Source organism: Olea europaea, unplaced genomic scaffold (genome assembly GCF_002742605.1).
Source record: "Olea europaea var. sylvestris unplaced genomic scaffold, O_europaea_v1 scaffold1012, whole genome shotgun sequence".
In the NCBI taxonomy this organism is placed as follows: domain Eukaryota; kingdom Viridiplantae; phylum Streptophyta; class Magnoliopsida; order Lamiales; family Oleaceae; genus Olea; species Olea europaea.
This window is the reverse complement of record NW_019227441.1, coordinates 224837-244885: the sequence shown is the minus strand read 5'-3', so window position 1 is coordinate 244885 and position 20049 is coordinate 224837. Positions and strand designations below refer to the sequence as shown.

The 20049-nt window shown below is 32.0% G+C and overlaps 2 protein-coding genes across 2 annotated transcripts; one reads left to right on the top strand and one right to left on the bottom strand.

Moving 5' to 3' along the window:
- The first annotated feature begins 6943 nt into the window (after positions 1-6943).
- Positions 6944-9460, top strand: LOC111372581. Its single transcript, XM_022994955.1, has 5 exons — positions 6944-7370; positions 7501-7569; positions 7700-7770; positions 8165-8367; positions 9146-9460. Exons 1-5 carry the CDS (start codon positions 7174-7176, stop codon positions 9275-9277), a joined length of 672 nt encoding a protein of 223 aa, XP_022850723.1. The 5' UTR covers positions 6944-7173; the 3' UTR covers positions 9278-9460.
- Positions 9461-13381: 3921 nt separating this feature from the next.
- LOC111372580 (alcohol dehydrogenase 1) lies at positions 13382-16287 on the bottom strand. Its single transcript, XM_022994954.1, has 9 exons — positions 16134-16287; positions 15889-16025; positions 15731-15777; positions 15295-15620; positions 14639-14721; positions 14476-14551; positions 14214-14371; positions 13807-13968; positions 13382-13701 (listed from the first exon to the last, which is right to left on the bottom strand). The coding sequence occupies exons 1-9, from the start codon at positions 16168-16170 to the stop codon at positions 13591-13593; spliced, it is 1137 nt and encodes a 378-aa protein (XP_022850722.1). The 5' UTR covers positions 16171-16287; the 3' UTR covers positions 13382-13590.
- Positions 16288-20049: the final 3762 nt, after the last annotated feature.

Here is a 20049-nt window from a genome sequence, read left to right as displayed (position 1 = left end):
ATATATCTCGAGTTTACTCGACTACGTAACTTCAAATGCACTCAATATATGATTTACAATTCTAAATTGCACTCCATTTTACACGTTGAGTTCTAAGTTTAATTTTCCTTTCAATAATATATCATTTTCCCTATGAAAATTTGTGTAAAAAGGTTTACACTAATTTTCGCACATGCTCCACACATAGGTTCCTCATTTTGCTTGTGTAGAGCATGTGAAGAAATTAGTACACAACTTTTGTTACACAGATTTTTATCAAAAAAAATATATACAATATAAAGATAATTTACTAAAAGGCTAAGTACAATTAGGAGTTGTAAATCAAAGTTCTGTGCATTTGAAATTAAATAGTCGTGCAAAATGGAGATTTGCCAAGAAAATTTCAGACTTGATTTGCTAACTCATCAATGTCTACAAAATTCGATATTTGCCCAACAAAAACTTGTCATTTCACCAATCTAACTAGAGCTTACACGTAACTTCCAATTCGAAGTTTCCTTCGCTCCTTAAAAAATTAACCACATTATCAAACAGCCAATTCTAATCTTGACATTTAACGCCATACATTTTCAACATTTGTTGTTCCAAAAATTTAAAAATCTCGATGTTTTAAGTAGTGGACTTGAAATTTGCTACAAATCAAGATTGCGGTGCAAACTTGAATTTCACACAAATTTCCTCAAAATTGGACATTTCCCACAAAACAAGAGGAGATTATTTGGTATTAACAAAATTTTCAAGTTGCAATGTCGTATTCGAGTGACCATTCAATCCAAAAATGTCATAATCTAGAGTCTAGGTCAAGGAGCATCTATGTCTAATCTTATATGTTGAAGTTGGTGAACAAAACCTCAAATTTGTCGGGTAAATCTCAAATTTTCTATGCAAAAGTCAAATGTTTTGGTCAAAGTGTTTTGAATTTAGAATATTGTTGTAATGACATTGCTTAGAAAACATGGAAACAAGCTAAGTGTGAATTAGTTACACATAAAAACATTTTAAAATAACTAAGTACTATAAAAATAATGTCTTCTAAAGCAAAATGACCTAGTGACTAAAGCAATTTCTATTGAAAGCATCCAAACATCGTTAATCACAATGGTCTAACATTTCTAATTGCTACATATAAAACATGTTCTAAATCTTGTAATCTACAATCTTCAAAATTTCTACAAATTTTGAAAATTCAAAAAATTTTCGAAGATATCCATTACGGCATCATTAATCAATTTCGATATGTTTAACAATTGAATCATAGAAATTAACCACAATACCCAACCACTTCTCATCTCGACATGTAAACAAACACCATCTTTTTCGACATCTCTTTAACAAATATTCGAAATGCAGACACAACACCATCATAAAGCAAGGATTTTTTTAGTTATTGCGTACAATAGAGGCTATTGTAATTTCAATCAAGTTTTAGGGGCATATAAGTCTATTTCAAAAAAAAAATAGCCATAGATACAAACTTCTCCATTTTTTTTCCATTTGAAAAAATGGAGTGTTAAAATTGGTTATTTCCCACAATTTCCTTTTCGTTAAACCATTGTCAGCATTAATGAATCAAATATATATATATCGATGTCAAGATTTCAAAAGATTATGATTTAATAGAATTGAGATGCTTGATACGTTTTATTGTACTGCTCTAGAGATATAACTGATAAGTAAAATCTTAAAAATGTTAATTTGTAATACAATCCAATGGAATATAATAGTACTATTCATAAAAATGAGTGGTGTTATTAATTCTTCAACAATGAAAAAAGCCCGTTGAACTAGAAAATCTTCCATGAGGCGGTTGCACCGCCTGTCATGGTGCGCCACCTCGATCGGCAACCCACACACACGTAATGCAACCGTTCCATGGAAGATTTTCTCCCATTAAACAGGATTAGTGACAGAGGCCTTTTTCAGGTGCTAAAATGTTAGCCCTTGATTGGCAGTTTTTTCCGTTTTATACCTTTAACTTCCAATGAGAATTTGTCAAGTGTTTATCTGTTAAAAAATATGTCATTGAATCTATTTCAATTGCAAAACTGGGACGTATAGGGCTTGTTTGAGTCACATTATTTTTACAAAAAAATATATTTTTCAACAGTGATTTGACACCATTTCAACTGCACATTCTTCAATAAAATAATATTATACATGAATCTAAAAAAAAATTTATTTTTAACCACATATTTTTTATTGATTTGACATAAATAATACATTTTCCTTTTTTAAAATGTGACTCAAACATGAGCATACTATTGATTGAACCGGACATAAATTAGCTGGCAAGGACAGAGATTTTGGTGGACACTAATAAAATAAGTAAAAGTAGTCATGTACAGTAGTGTTAAAATAAAGCCCTAAACATATTTGTGCCCCTGTCTGACAATAATTTCTTTGGATTAAAAGCCATTTTTTGACAGTTGGCAAGACAGCAAATGGGTCCCACTGTGAGAAGCAAGTCAAAAAAATTGGAATAAAGCCCGTCTCAGCTTGGGGACAGAGTTGAAGACAGCGGCGCCAGTTGACATAGGGAGCAGGGCTCAAAAAATTTGGGAAAAACGGCCATCAACGGTCGAAAAATTCATTTTTATCTTCCTCAAAATTTCTCTCAAACAAGCACTAAGAAAAATTATATACGTGTCAACACCAATTTTTAATTTTTTTTTTTAATGAAGTATTTGTCAATAATAATGTTATCTAAGAAGAGGGATTAGCTCCTTGATATGAAAATGAAACATGAATAATTTAATCGAAACATTTAATGCACGTTATAATTTAATACGTAGTAGTTGGTTTACTATTCTTCCACGTGGAATACACTTTGGTGTTGGGTTATAATTGGATCACGGTTTTAGATGTGTGTGGCCTAGAGCAGCGTACACATGGGAGTGCTTCGTCCATTGTTAGAGTTGGGTCCATTTGAAAATGATAAATGATATTCACATGAGCACATTTCAATCTTTTAAAAATCAATTGCCCAAATAATGTTAAAAGTATAGTTTTACCTATTGCGATTTATTTGGCTAACGTGGTTTGCAGGTTATTACGTCAGTTCGAGAATTTACTCAATGTGTACCCGAAAAATAGCGACTGCGAATTCCCCCATCATCAAAAAAATGTTAAAAGCAAAGTTTTGCCCAAATTGAAGTTCATTTTTCAAGAAAAAAAAGTTCGTAATAGTAATTTTTTAAAGATTGTGTTATTGAAAAGTAGAAAAAAATGGATTTACGTATAAGTTATTCTAAGTTACATCCAACTTTCTATTGATTATCAACTCTTGTATCTGATTACGTTTGCGATTCAAAATATTTGTTATGAAGGCGTATTTTCCTTTGAATTTTTAAATCAGAAAAATAAATAACAAATAGCAAAACTCTATAAAATATTTTCCATTATTTCAAAGCACACTTACAAAATATTTGAATCAAAACCGGCATCAAATATAAGATAAGTTAATTAACTAAAAGAAAAAGGATAAGAGTGTAATGGAAAAAGATAAGGACAAAAAAGCAGAATAAGCAATTTTTGGAATTTTCATTGCAATTAAAATATGTTGTAGTTAACAAAAATTGTGGTTGATATATAATTTTCCCTCAACAATTCATAGGGCAAATGGCACAATTGAAAACTAAAGGGAGTAAAATGTAACGAGATCATAGTTTGAGGAACTGACAAAAAATAGTTCAACCGTTTAACATATACTCGATTATCCCTCCATAATTTGTTTGAATAAATAAAACAGTCCACAAATGTTTTCAATTTCAAGATTTTTCGTGCTCTTCGGGAGGGGGCCGACGGAGTTTTTCCAAAACTCCTTCCTTCTACATTCATTTGATTACTAAGAGTATTTTCAATAGAATTTTTAAATATGAAATGTTCACTATTTTAAAGAGTGAATCATTAAAATCATGTTTCAAGAGACTTTTTAAATTAACATTTTAATTTAGAGAATGAGTTTATCTCCAAATTTGAAGAGTCGAGCACACTCTCTACAATTAAATGCATTCAAAGTATTTCAATTTTCAATGTAGAAAAAAATAAAATAATCTGGAGAGAAGCTAGTTAAAATAAAATATGAGAAAAATAATAAATATCTTTTGGGATTAATAAAATTAAGTATTAAATATAGAGAGATCGTCAAAGCCAGTGGCGGAGCCACGTTGAGCCCGCACTGAAATTTTAGGCCCAAACATTTTTATTTTTATTTTAATTAAAGCAACAGGGGAGGTGGGATAAAATCATGTTTTAATTTACATGAGTTTTATTTTTAGGCCCAAACTCATGATTTTGTTTTATAGTTTTATTATCATTAAATTCATGATTAAAACACAATGTTCGACATGAATTAAATTATGTCAGCACTGAACAAATTTTTTGGCTTCGCCCCCCGTCGAAGCACTTCAAAATTTTTACTCTCCAAATTATAGAATATTTCTTTAAAATTAAAGAGTCTTTTGAAGATACTTTAACGTAGACACGATATCCAAAAGTTAAATCACAAGAGGGAATGCAAGAATCAATTATGAAAAACCTACTTCCATTGCACGAGGAAAAAATGACAAAAAATATTCTACCCTTTAAAAGTGGTTGAGATATGACCCTACCATGTTTATTTGAATCGTTCATATCCAGCCTTTCAATTAATTAGCAGAGTTCGTCCCTATATCATCTTGAGTGGAAACCCGAAAATACCCTCACATCCTGCAAAAATAAGACAAAGCATTTATAAAAAAGGTTAAACCCTAACCTTAAGGGTCCCCCATCACCCTTGTCCTGGAGTATCGTGAGAGAGGTAAATCGCAGATTATGCCTCCAAGGGTACAGGGTGGAAGGCTGCTTGTACACTTGCACTTATCCAAGAGCCAAATCCATATTTCAGGATTCGAACCTTTGACGCAGCAGCCTCAAACAAAGCTGGATTTCTCCACCCTCCCCTTTTACCGCTTGGAGATGTGCCCTGGGGACTAAAACAAAGCATTTATGGTTGTACCTTTGGACAATGAAGGCACAGGTGAATAATGGTTCATTATTAGATATTGAATATAGTTTTATTGTAGTAGGCAATGCAACGTACAACTAATATAATTACTACTTACAACGCACCCAAAAGATAGAGACTGTAGGTTCCCTCATCATAATACACACACACTGCTTAGACCTTTCCTCGTTGAAACATCCAGATGTTGTACACTCATTTTGACAATCCACTCACACGAGTGAGTCCCACGAATACTTTAATCGTGGAACTAACTCGTGTAATGTAAGAGGGCAGTAAAAAAATGTTGTACATCTAGCATGCTTGTTCCTCGTTATAGCAACTACTATTATAAAAGATAATAAAAAATTTTATTTAAATTTATTTTCAATCACGCATTCTCTCAATAAAATAATTTGTATGTAAAACTAGAAGTTTTAGCTACTTTTTGATTACATATTCTTCGAAAAATCACTGTTAAAACTCAATTTTAACTCAAGATAGGACTCAAGCAAGTTTTAAATTGATAAGTCAGTACTTCTACGACTTCCCTCGTATTTAATTTTTAGTTAACCTATAGGTTAAATAGTATTTTACATCATTTTTATTTAACTTTTTCATTTAAAATTTCAACCCATTATAAAAGCTCCAATGTGGGATTTGATGGGGATTGATTTAGAAAAAATCACCAATAGAAAAAGTAATTGACTATATCTTTCGCGACCACTATAGAAATGCCTAATAGTGTATTATTTAGAGCAATAATAACATGAAATTAAAAATAAAAAATAAAAATGAAGAAGACTTGGCTCATTTACTATAATGAAAAAGTGAATGATTATATTATAAATCATGTCTCTCTTTTTCTTTCTAATAAGAATAAAATTTGCCATAATATTCATTATGTATGGGAAAATACATTCATAATCCAATATGTGCGCAAACTACAATAACATACTTCACAGGCCCCTCGGGACATAGTTTAGTGGTGCAAATGAAAAGAGTGAAGTTATCTCACACCTTGCTGGCAGCCGCAGTGTGAGGGTTCGATTCCTGAGATATGAAATTGGATTCTTTGTAGGTGCAGTGTATAGACAGCTTTTATTCTCTGACCTGTTGGGACATATCCCGCGATTTACCTCTCTCACAAAGCTCTAGAGACGAGGCGATGGGACCCCTCGAAATTGGGGTTCAACTTTTACAATAACATACTTCACATGTTGAACATTCAAATTAAAATTGCATAGCTTTTTTGAATATGAGTCCTTTTAGATTTAAGCCCTTTTCGATTTGTTAAAAATAAGATTTTTAGAAATTTTGATAAAAGTTGATGAATTTTACAAAATATTTATAAAAGTTGTAAATTCCATTAAAAAAAATTTTAAAATTATAAATGGAACCAAACATGGACTGATTAAAGAGAACAACACGGCAATCAATGAAGAAATTGAATGGTAGCAACGTTTTCCTTTTTCTAATTAGAAAACAATAATCTACCAATATAATTCCAAACATCACTGTCATGTTTAATAGATATAAAGAATCTATTATGCCCGTTTGGTTCTAATTATTTAAGCCGAAAAATCAATTTTTTGATTATTACTTAACATTGTCAGCCATCATTTTTTACTTCTTCACTCACGGATGTCACCCACTTTTCTCTCTAACGATCAAAAAATTGATTCTCATAATCATTACTGAACAAGCTACTATCAAAGGTGGAATTTTAAAAAGATATAAAGAATCTATTATGCCCAGTTTGGTTCAAATATCCAAAAAATCATTTTTTGATCATTACTTAACAAAGTCAGCCATCATTTTTTATTTTTTCACTCACGAGTTAGCCCCATTTTTCTCTCTAACAGTCAAAAAATTGATTCTCATAATCACTACTAAACAGGCTACTATATCAAAGGTGGAATTTTAAACCTTTGAATATTCTTGAATTATCTTTAAACTATTACCTCCAATAGCCTCCTTTGTCCTTCCTATAAACATGGACCTTTGTATAATGGAGTAGTAGATGATAAAGTCTCAACATTCATCTCCTTAGAAAAACTTCATAGTCTTACTAAGTTGTATTTCTAGACTAATCCTCCGGAGTCCAATCGAGCGTTCTTGGGGGCGTCGATCGATCTATCACAAATCGCTTCATTTCTTTGATACATAAGAATATTATTATAGCCTTAGTTATGTTGATGAGAAAATCTATCAGTGAATTCAACTCTAGTACTAGCCTCCATATTAACAATCCACATCATGACTTTAGACCTCTCTCCAAACCAAATTCTTCTGCAAATTTGGCCTTCAAAAGCCACAAGAAGTGTAAGCCAAGTGTCCAATGTCTCAACATCACAAATCTAGTGGCAAGCAATGACAAAATTAAAAGGTATTTCAAAATTCGGCTACTGGGATTTTCTTTTGATGTTGTTCTTGCTTTTTCTTTTGATGTTGTTCAAAAATATATTTCTTAGATGGGTTTTACTTGCATGAATATGATCTGAAATGATTTGTTTTAGGAACTGGATTGTTCGCAGCAGTGTTGAACCAGGACCTCCAACACCTTCTGGCCCTCCTTCTAATCCTTTGTAAGATGGTGATCTCGTTTTATGTATCAAAACTCCAAACTGGAAAGGAAAAAAAAAGGGATTCAAATAAATAAAATCGTTTTCTTTTAAATATATTGCTCTATCTAATTCTGGAAATGGATCTATGCAGAAATTGGATCTTGGGGATAGTGATAGCAGTACTGATACCATTCATCGGCCAAAAATGGGGACCCATAAAAAGTATGGATCTAAGAATTTCTTTGCAGTATTTACTGAATTCATGTTTCTTGGAAGTATTATCATCAAAATTAGTCTTTAAATAAAAAAAAAATTAACTTTTTAGAGTGGAAGAAATTTATATACTTGTACTTCATCTGCAACATGCCTAGATTCATTGTTTTCTTCAGTTTTGAGACACTATGAAGAGCTTTTATTAATGTTTTTTTTTCAAAAATAAGTACTTATTTTAATTTCAAATCATGCTCGTTATCTAAAAGTTTAAGCAGTTTAAAGAAATGTACTTTATTTATTTATATTTAATCTTCAATGAAGATTATTGCAGTATCATGATAATGATCGAAGCAAAATTTCGTGACATCTTATGAATCGAATCCTCACAATCTCAAATGTGCAGATAAAATTGAAACGGTATTGAATAAGGCAGAAGATGTGGCGGAGGGTGTCGAAAAGATGGCGGAGAAGGTGGAGAAAGTGGCGGAGGACATAGCAGATGATCTTCCGGCGGGCGGACAATTAAGAAGGGCTGTGGATTTTGTCGAAAAAGTGGCTGAGAGAGCTGCTAAGGATGCTGGCTTAGTAGATGATTTTATTGATGAGGTTTGAGTTAATTAACTTACAGCCTGTTTGGAGGGATTTTTTACCTCAAAAAATTGATTTTTTTGACCGTTATTTCACTATTTCAACCATAATTTTTGACTTTCTCTTTTACGAGTGGGCCCTACTTTTCTTCTAACGGTCAAAAAATCAATTCTCAAAATCCCTCCCAAACGAGGCCTTAGTTACTTTTAATCTTGCAATACTTTACAAAGAATTAGAGCCAGTTTGACAAAAGTTTTTGAAAAATAAAACATATTTATAAGACTAAAAAACCTATTTTTGAACATGTCTGCATAATTTTCTAAAAGAGTTATTTGACAAAAAGAATTTTTCTAAAAGAAATTGCCAAGCTTTTTTCCACTCATGAATAACCACACTGAACTCTGTACAAAGAAAGGAAAACACAGAAAAATAAGGAAATTTGTATTTGTACACAGGAATTTACACGTCCCTTACAAGAGGGGACCTGTGCCCAATAAAAAAATGCGCGGTCCCCCCCTCTTAGGAGGGGAGTGTATAGCACGGTCCTAATATAAGTTTGGCTCAATTTTAAACTTGGCCAAACATGTAGAATAAATGTTTCGTCTATAGAAAATAATATCTGTGTTTGATTTTAAAAAAAATCCACATATGCTAATTTTTCACAATGAATACAGAATTATATAAAAAAAAAAAGAGTTATCTTAGAATAGTCGATGTTAATTAAATATTTAAGAATTGCATTTTTGTTTGCGGTTGTTTAAGGATGCTAACTATTGATATGTATATGTAAATGCAGATTCAGGAAAAGGAGGAAAAGGTGGAATCCTATGTAGAATCTCTTGAAGAAAAAGATAAAGAAGAAAAAGATAAAGAGAAAGAGAAAGAGCCTGCCCAAAATGCAGAAGAGTCGGAAACAAAAAATATTTGAGAGAGGAAATTCTTTTTATTTAGTAATATAATTAGGAAATGGAATAATGTATGATGGTTTTGTGAATTTGACTTTTTTTCATATGAATCCACAAAATTTACCAGAAGTTTCTGGTTTCTTGTATTAGCAAGAATTTTCTTCCTATTTCTGTACACTAATTCAATTTGAAGACTACTTTCCCAATGGTGCATATTGCAGTCCAAAATGGCTCCTAAATACTTGCTCACAACTTGTGCTTTTAGAGCCCGTTTGGAGCGATTTTTCACTCCAAAAAGTTGATTTTTTGACCTTTTTTTACTATTCCGACCGTATTTTTTTGACTTCTTTACTTACAAATAGTCCTTACTTTTCTCCTAACGATCAAAAAATCGATTCTTAAAATCAATACTGAACAGGCAATTCTAGAAGATTATTTTTCAAAAAAGGTAGGATCATACTTTTTTACGATCATTAACTTGTAAGAGATCCGAATCAATGAGATTACTCCAAAAACTAATATAACATATGAATTCTTGTTCTGATTAAATTTAAGATTGATTATATGAATATTTCTTTACCACTATGTTTTATGCCTTATTCGATATAGTCGATAATTCATAGCAACTATAACCGTAGTAATTACAATAGACTAAGTTTTGTTGTATTCTTTCTCTTTCGACATGTTCTACGTATTGAAATCGCGTCGTTTACAACTTTACATGAACAAACGCTTCTTTAAATCTAATAAAAAAAAAGAATGACGTGATAACCAATGGAGGAAGAGAGTGGTTGAGAAAAGTAACTGAAAAAAAAATTCCAAAAGCCACTTTCTTTTTACTATTAAACAAAATATACCAATAAAATTCCAAAAGTTGTCACTTTTAAAAGATTCATAGGATTTATAATATTTCTTTTGTCAATGGTGGAATTCTCAGCCTTTGAATAATCTCATATTCTCTTCCACTATTTCTTCCTCGGTCTTGCTTCAGAAACAGACTCAATGATAAATTTTTAAATAGACAGGCACTTGACGACTTCTCATTAGAAGTTAAATAAAATAAAACAAAGTCGCAGTGTGGGGGGTTCGATTCTTGAGATATAGAATTGGACTCCTTGTAAGCGTAATGTACATACAGCTCTTGTTCTCTGGCCTGCTAGGGCATATCCCTCAATTTACCTTCCTCACAAAGCTTTAAAGACGGGACGGTGGGATCCTCAAAATTGGGGTTAAACTTTTTTTTTTTTTTTTAATAAAATAAAACAGAGCACTGCCAATCAGGGCTGAACAGGCTCCTGTCGCTGAGCCTATTCAACAGGCTTTTTCCTTCCACCAATAGTCTTCTTCCTGTAAATTTGGGCATTTGTGTCAAATGATCGCAATGACCCAAAAAGTTTAAAAAATATACATCATGCCAATCACTTAAGGTAGTACAATCACAGAACTTTGATCATATTACAGAATGCCAGACAAAGAAATCACGTGATCCATTTTATGGAGTTGGTGAATTATTTACAATCTTGATTGGAGGAATCACTCTAAATTCCCGTTAAAAATAAGGTGTGACTCAAATTCTATATAAATGATAATTAAAAATTTTAATTAAAGTCTGCTTAAGAATAATTATATTTGAAATGCTATTTTAGAATTTTAATCGAAATCTGTTTGACAATTTCAACTTGAATTTCTATTTGGAAGTTTGAAATTTGTGTTGGGCTTTAATAGGTCAAGATATGAACTAAGGAAAATAAAAATTGTTCTTTTCCACCAGCTGGCAGCTAGCATACCGCTCGAACAACTCCTTCAAATTTTTGTGTAGAGGGATAACGCCTGCTTGGAGCTAGCCTAGCGCTCGAGCGTCACTACCGCCACCCACTTAGGGACCTCCTGGCTCTAGAGTGATGGCTCATCTAGCCCAAGCCTATTTTGCATTTTGAGCATTTTTTTTCATCTATAACTATATTTTTAGGGCTTGAAACATCCTCTATATATATTTAGCTCTTCATTACATTTTAAATTAAGTTAGACAAATTATAAACATAAAATCATTATATTCTTTCTCCATATTTTAGTGAATTCTCCTTTCTTCTACAAACATTTTATTCTTGAGTCTGTGATCAATTACTTCATTTTGTGACCCATTTTTTCCTTGCTTATTACTACAATAAATTGATATAAGAGCAACCTGGTATCTTCTTCGTTGTTTTATAACAACTGATATCAAATTTAAGGTTTTATTTATATGGAGATTTTAATTTTGAAATGGCAACCATGAAGTGTGATATTCTGCTTTTGAATCACAACATAAGATTTTCATTGGGGCAGATAAAAAAGCGAGCAATACTTGTTCAGATGGATTAGAATGATACATTATTAGAATTTGATAAGATTCCCACAACTTGAAATCTGGAGGAGAAACAACATAAGAATCGAAAGGTTCTATGACAAATTTATCTTCATCTTCCAATTAATATTTTTTAGAACTTTTTGAAGGAGAAGTCAACCGCTGTATTATGGTTGAAATTAAAGCAATTATGCCTGACGAAGAGTCTAACTAACAAATTGTATCTGAAGTAAAGTCTATATTCTCATTGTATGACAAGTCTAGCTTTAATTGACATTTAAATCTCGAGGGAACGAGATGTACCATTTTCACTAATTTCATGTCCATTTTAAACGACAACACAACGTTTTCACTACATTTCTATTATATTCAGAAAGTAATATATGTAGTTTAAAGATAAACTAATAAAAAGTAACATTACATATTGTTTAAAGACAAACCCCTTAATGTAATCAAATCTTGACAGATAATGCAAAAAGAAGAAAAAGAAAAAGAAGAAAGAAGGGTTCACAGTGGGTTTTGAAGAATGAGGGGAAAATGGTGAATGAATTTAGGGGATTTTAGACTTTCAGTGGGGGCATTTTATACATTTCAACTAAATAATAATTAGGACTTACAATATATAACGAATTAGACTATAGGCATTTAGAAGTTTTAACATTAAGCTGAGGTTTTTTAACCAAAATTTCCATTAATTTATACATATGGTCATGGCAAACTCCGAGGTACTTAGTGTATTTGTTTCAATACCCCAAACAAAACTTTTGTCCTGTTGGTCATGTATCTCACTCTGCGACCTTATTAGAACAAAGTGTCAACCTATATTCATCGATCTAGAAATCAACCAAAACATGAATATATTTATGTGAGCTTCGCAATCGAAACACATAATCCATACTATCACAAAGCGACGAAAAGAAATTAATTGATTGCTCCTTATCATAAATGCAATAATCTTTTAAAAGGAAATATAAATAACAAAATATGTACTTAACGACAAGTTCAAATCATCAATATAATATCATATTCTAATACTATTGGACACCAATCCTAACAGATCATTGAGTCCATTGGATATTTTTTGAAATGCAGTTTTTTGGGCTTGTTTTCAAAGTCTTTTTAAGTTTTAAATTTATAAAGAAATCCAATCTAGTAAAAATGAAGAAATGTGTTCGGGCGTGACAAATCATTTGCTCCTTTTATTTTTTAGGCGCCCCCAAGATTTTCTCTCCCCTCCTTCCAACTTTTGAATAAAGCCAAACGACTCACGAGGATGACCGTACACTCACATGGATGAGTGGATCCCGGGTGAATAAAATAATGCCCGACCCCATGTGTGTGTAAACGGTCATTCCCAATGTCAGACCTGATGTTCGTGTAGATTTTTCACTTTAAAAACACTTAATAAGTCAAACAAATTTAAACCCTTGTTTGACGATGAAATTTTTAGTAAATTCTAATAAAAGTTAATAAAATATGTAGTTGAAAAATCACATGGTAAAAATTAATAGTCGATTTCGACTAAAATTTAAATTTAGATTTTTATTCTGATGAAAAATGGCGTAAGTTTCAAGTTAGTTGAGCTGGATACAAATAAAGAAAATGAACAATGCTACAATTACCTACAAATTTTTATCGAATCTTTTACCTACACTCATGGCGAGTCCCACAACATGGAATTTTTAAATGTGCACGGGACCCTCACACATGTGACAGTAGGGCACCAATTTAGTAACCCATTTTCGGTACATACATATTTATCCAAAGAAAATAGACTTCTCTGTTAAAACTTAAATGTAAAAGAACAGCTTTTATTAACAAAGTATCACCAGCCAGATTATTGATACAAGGACTCTTTTGAACACACTGGAACAGAAACATTGAGTGGAAAACTGAAAGAAAACTAGACAATGATCAAACGTAAGAGCTCAGACAACATTTTAGCACTTGAACATCATAGGAATTTAGCAACTTCATTAATAATCTTGTCTCCTACATTCGGATTATGCAACGAAGGCCTTCACCTTTCAGCATTAACTCGAAAGCCTTGTTAATCTCGAGAAATGGTACTTCATGAGTAATGAACTTTTCCAGTTCGAGTTCCTGCATATCACAAATTTTATGAGTCGAAAAAAAAAAATCCAGATTTAGAGCGTCTTTTTACGCAAAAGTATTCTTTTTCTGATTATAGAAGAATTTAAAGCTTACTTTGTTCATGTACATTTCTACGACTGATGGAAGATCTGAACGCGGTTTATAGTTTCCGAAGAAGGTGCCCTTGAGAGTCCTTTCGTTCAAAAGGTTCATCGGATGGGTCTTAAACTCTGCATCTTTATGAGGCACGCCGACAAGAACAGCAACACCCCATCCCTAAAATATAAGTTTTCAAGCTTATTAGCGCTAATCGAAAAGTAATTTTTGTACAGAAATTTATATATTATGTTCGTAGTCAATATTTAAAGAGTGATCTCCTCCCCTCAATGGGCAGGATAAAAAATTCTCATTACCGATATGGCAAAAGAATCTTACTTATGCCTATTGAGGGAAGGAGATTAAGCTTGTTAAAAGAGTATCCTGGCAAAATTTGAAACTTTGAAATGAGCTAGAGAACGTACATCATGAACACATTCAAATGCCGAGATCATAGCACTGACGTTTCCGGTACACTCCACACTCCGATCCACTCCTCCATCAGTCATCTCTGCTATAACCTCTTGAACTGGCTTTTTATGGTCTTTTGGGTTCACAAATTCAGTCACTCCAAATTTCTTCGCTGCATACATATAAACAACGTTGAACTAAGTCTGGTTCTCAATAAATTTGGGTCAGCTACATTTCAATGTATGTACAGATAATGTTGCTGAATTGATAGCTCACCTTCTTCAAATCTGCTAGGGTTCAAATCAACACCAATGACTCTCGAAGCACCAGCCAAACGGGCTCCTTCTGCAGCCTAATTATCACAATAATTATAATATTAACCAATTATTCGATGAAACAAATCTATTAATTTCTGTGTGGGCCGAGTTAGGATACTCACACCAAGACCTACTGCTCCCAACCCAAAGATAGCCACCGACGATCCCTTGGCCGGTTTTGCAACATTCAATGTGGCACCAAGACCTATTTTTACGAGCAACCAAATGTTACGGTTTAAACACGAATCTCTAACTAGAGAGCAATACTAAATGAAAAGTCAGATAAAGAGAAAAGCATGGATCGTTCGCGCTCAATGTGAAAGCTATGTCGATGCTACAATGAGTTTTCACTATGATAGTGAACAAGAATTCAAAATTTCCCCTAACACGTCTAGCTATCTAATGAATGGCACATAATAAGTAAGAATATTAGGTCAGTTCATAGTCGAGTGGATATGCAAACATGATTAGGCTCCAAACAGTTCAACACCAAAAATCTATTTAACTAAACAATGCACCTAGAAGAAACTAAGTCCCTGCTTGACATTCATTCATTAAATCAAAACTCCTTTTTTCTCTAAATCTCATTTTCAACCACACGTTCACGTGATAAAATATTTTACACTTAAACCCAAAACTTTTTCCCACTTCTTAGCCACAAATTCTCAAAAAAATCACTATTTCAAATCTCATTTTCCCGGACAAAAGCTCATTTTAAAGGATGTCATAACAGGGGCTAAGGCTCTTAATATCAAGAATCGTTATCATTAACTATTACCGGTAGAGATTCCACAACTGAGGACACAAACTTTGTCAAGAGGAGCAAGAGGGTTGATCTTTGCCACACAACCAACATGTACCACGGTGTATTCGCTAAACGTCGACGTCCCAACGAAGTGGTAAATCGGTTTTCCATTAATGGAAAATCGAGTTTTCCCATCGTTAATCATCACTCTCCTATCAGTGTTGATCCTAAGGAGGCTGCACATATTGCTTTCTTCTGATTTGCAATGAGCACATTCTTTGCATTCTCCGGTGAATACCGGAAGAACGTGATCGCCCGGCTCCAATTCAGTCACTCCCTCTCCAACACTCTCCACAATCCTAAAAACCCACAAAATTAAATTCAATAATTCTATCAATTTAGGCCAAAAAAAAAAGGGAAAATAATAATTATCATAGATTAAGAATCTTGAAACCTATATAATACATACCCTGAAGCTTCATGTCCAAGGATTCGAGGAAAAACAGAATCTTGGGCCTACAATTTAAGAAAAGGTTACGGGTTAATTCTTCAATCTATACCTTTCTACTGTAATTCTTCAAAGATCAGCAAAAAAATATATAGGAATGATAAGTAAAACTTAGTTACCTTGGCTTCCCAAAAGTAGAGATCAGTGTGGCAGAGTGAAGTGAAGAGGATCTTCAAACGAACCTCCATTTTCTGCGGCGGCGCCACCTCCACTTCCTCAATCACTAGTGGCTTCCCTGCTTCCCACGCCACCGCAGCTTCATTCACAAGAAAAAAATCAACAAATTAGTCCAAAATTTTCATAATCATCCGACTTAATTTTAAGAAATTAAATTTATTTTAAAAATTAAAAAAAAACTAATTACCTTTGCACTTTATGACTTGCCCAACAGTGCTTGACATCTTGTATTTTGTTTCTTGATCACTGTAAACTGCGTAAATCTGAATTATTTGATATGAGATAGAAAACTTGTGGGAGGTATTTATAGTACTGGAATTCGAGAATGTAAATAGAATATTTAGAAAATGAAATCGTGAGATTAAATTATTTAATTTGTTTATGAAAACAGGAGGCTTTCCCAGGTTTCATTTGCTGGGATGGTTGAATTTTGAACCTGGTTTTGGCCGTTAAATATGTTTTCAAAAGGTTTTATTCCGAGACAGGTTGTCAAGTTGATGGAAGTTCGTAGCATCAAACTTGAAATAATTATAATTTATTTTACTATAATTTTTTTCACTTATTTATCATATTTTCGATTAGGAAAAATTTTTAAATTCTAAAAATTATTAAACTTGTGTTCGAATTTTTAGTGGATTAATAACCTTCATTTAGTTCATACATAATGTTTTAGTATAGTTATGCATTCGATATTATTAATGTATCAAATAGACTTTCATCATCAATTTTTAACTCCGTAATTATTTTGTTAGGTCAAAGTAGTTTAATTTAAATTTCAAACGTAACAATTTAATTGTCAAAAAGATAACTATTGAGCTACGTGACTTGTACAAAATTGTCCATGACTGCCTCATTTTTTATGGCCCACCTAGCAAAAATTGTAGATTGTATCTAACGTTGGAGTAGAATATGTTATATTATTGTTTGGATGACTTCAAATTCATTTCACCCTTTTTAATTTATATCCATTTCCATGCACTATCAACTAAACAAATTACTATTAAATGACTTGATCAAGAAAGAGATGATTTGACAAGTTTAAGACCCTATTTGATAGGAATTAAAATCAGATTTTTAATAAGTTTTGATAAAAGTTGATGAAATGTATGATTGAAAAATTATATGACCCATAAAATATGTATTTAAAATTAATTATTGACTTTGACTTAAATTAAAATCATAGGGCTAAAACAATATTCTCTACTTTTGTTTGAAACATCTGGTCCTACTAGAAGAATCTGTACAAGTTCTTAAGCATATAGATAAAATATGTTAATTTTCACCATTCCTATCCTTGTTGACAGATGACAGCATAAACTACACCTATTATCCGAAAGATAGCGGTCGTAGATTCCTCCGTCATAAAAAAAATAAAATAATAATAATAATAATAAAAAGAAGAGGAGGAGGAGATGATCCTTCAAGATTAGACAAGCTTTAAATCATTTCCTTAATTTTTTTATTTTTATGTTTTGAAACACAATAAACTTCCTAGAAGAAATTGCAGGTCGTTAAGCATGTGGATAGAATTGACAAATGTTGTTAGCTTTTGTTTGAAATACCACCCATCAAAATCCTTTGTGCTTTGGTGGTTTTCAACTTTTTCCTAAACGCGTTATTGGGGAAAACAACATCCAATGAACGCTAGGCCTTGTTCTTGGAAAGTCATGATTTTAGATGACAACTAAAGTTTGATTTTTAGGTAACATTAAGTTTATTTTTGAGAAATAACAACCTTTTTTTTTTTTTTTAAATTGCAAAACTTTGGTCACATTATCAAGGACAGTTGGTTGACTTTATGGAAAATTGAACTATCTTGAAAATTATGGCTAACTATTGAAACATGTTAACGAAACGATGAAAGTATGTTGTAACCTATTTTATGTGGCATGTGACTCGTCTCAATAGTATGGATGTCTTGTAATCGTTGATATGTGATTAGATAAATGTTTATAATGAACATTTATTTGATTCGTATAAAATATTTAGTATTGTGGGCATAAAAGAGGGTACAGAATCCACTCATAAGGAGAAGTCATTGTCGTGTCAACACTAATCTATTTTTAACGTCTAATTACGTCAGATTTAGTATTAAAAATTATAAGAATTCTCGTGTGTTTTTTTCTTGCCACGACATAAAATGGATGCAATCCATTGGATTTATTGTTTGTGTTTTTAGAATGATCTCAAGTTCAAATAAAAGAGAAGGATAGGTCATGTTTGAGCCACATTTAAAAAAAAAAACATTCTTAAATAATATTTAATATCATTTCAACCACACATTTTTCAATAAAATAATATTACCCGTAAATTCAAAATTTTTCTTTATTTTTTAACTACACATTTTCCATCAATACATTATTCAAAAATGCATTCTAAGGAAAATAATGTGACTCAAACAAACTTATATTAACATGAACTTTTATTAACTCATAATATGAACTTTTATTAACATTTAAAAAACCACTCTAGACCTTGATTTGAAGAAAGTTAAAACCTCATAGCAATATTAACAAAATCAATGACTAAACAAAATTTTGAGAATAACTTGACCGAATTTTTGGATGAACTAAACAGTTTTGGGGTGAATAGATTGGGTCGACCGTGAACCTACCACTCGTGTTAAATTTAACGAGGTCTAATTTTTCACATTGTTATATATAATGAGATTAAATTCTTATCAATTTTCGATATTTAATAAAAGTAATGCTATTTACAGTTGTTCACTGTCGTAATCGTCCTATGTTGTATACATGTGACGTTTAGTAATTTGATACATTAATGTGGTAATTTTTTGTTACCTCATACAACAAATCACTAACTGTCACATGTAAATCATGTAGGACAATTGCGTTAATGAGCGCCTACAAATATATGTGTGTGTGTGTATAGGAGATCAAGGAACGGTACAAGTACACAAATCCAAATGTTTGGCGTGCCTAGCATATTAACAGGGGATTTGATTCTTGCCACCAAGTTTGTTGGCATATAATTGATGTGAAATGAAGTAGTTAAAGTAGTAATCAGGATTTGATTTGTCATAAATTAAGAATAATTCAGACCTCAAGCTAAGCGAGAACAATGGAAAAGTAAATAAAGAAACAGACACATTTGCACTTTGAATATTAGGGATGGAAACACCACACCATATCACCATCATAAAGCAAGGATTTTTTTAGTCATCGTGTACAATAAAGGCTATTGTAATTTCCATCAAGTTTTAGGGGCATATAAGTCCATTTTAAAAAAGTAGCCATAGATACAAACCTTTCCATTTTCTGCCATTTGAAAAAATGGCGTGTTAAATTTGGATATTTCCCACAATTTCCTTTTCGTTAAACCATTGTCAGATTAATGAATCAAATAGATACAAAAAAATAAATAAATAAACATACAAATCGATGTCAAGAATCGAAAAGACTAGGAATAGGAACAGAAAAAAGACATGTTCCTTCTAATTATTCTTCTAAGGATAAATATATTTGTACCGATGGGGATTATCGAATGGTGTTCCCCCTCACAATGTATGGCGGTTTCCTCGTGAATTTGAAAATGACGACCTGTGGTCTCCACTCCTGTTGTAAGTAGTAGGTAAAAATTTTGATACGTGTATCATTGTCCTTCTTCTAATACTTACATGCAATTCGATTAGCTTTTAATTGCTCTAAATCAACTCCAATTAAACTCTAAATCATTCTTTTTAGCTCCAAATGCATCCAAGTCCGGATTTTACATACAATTATCACTTTTTCACTACATTAGGTAGAAATTCACTCATTTAGTAATAATTTATCAAGTTTTACGATCACTTTTACAATCATTAACTTGTAAGAGATTCGATGTAGATTTTGATTGAGATGAACTAGATTACACCAGAAACTAATATAACATATTAATTCTTGTTCTGACTAAATTTAAGATTGATTATATGAATATTTCTTTACCACTGTGTTGTATGCCTTATTCGATTTAATCGATGATTCATAGCAACCATAGCCGTAGTAATTACAATAAACTAAGTTTTGTTGTATTCTTCCTCTTTCGACATGTTCTACGTATTGAAATCGCGCCCTTTACTTGAACAAATGCTTCTTTAAATCTCA

Excerpts from the sequence above, each read along its gene's own strand:
- LOC111372581 (XM_022994955.1), top strand. The coding sequence starts at position 7,174 with ATGTTGATGAGAAAATCTATCAGTGAATTCAACTCTAGTACTAGCCTC. Across the intron at positions 7,570-7,699 it reads GGCCCTCCTTCTAATCCTTT|AAATTGGATCTTGGGGATAG; the intron begins GTAAGATGGTGA and ends GGATCTATGCAG. Across the intron at positions 7,771-8,164 it reads AAAATGGGGACCCATAAAAA|ATAAAATTGAAACGGTATTG; the intron begins GTATGGATCTAA and ends TCAAATGTGCAG.
- LOC111372580 (XM_022994954.1), bottom strand. The coding sequence starts at position 16,170 with ATGTCAAGCACTGTTGGGCAAGTCATAAAGTGCAAAG. Across the intron at positions 16,026-16,133 it reads GCAAGTCATAAAGTGCAAAG|CTGCGGTGGCGTGGGAAGCA; the intron begins GTAATTAGTTTT and ends TTGTGAATGAAG. Across the intron at positions 13,702-13,806 it reads TAGAAATGTACATGAACAAA|GAACTCGAACTGGAAAAGTT; the intron begins GTAAGCTTTAAA and ends TGTGATATGCAG.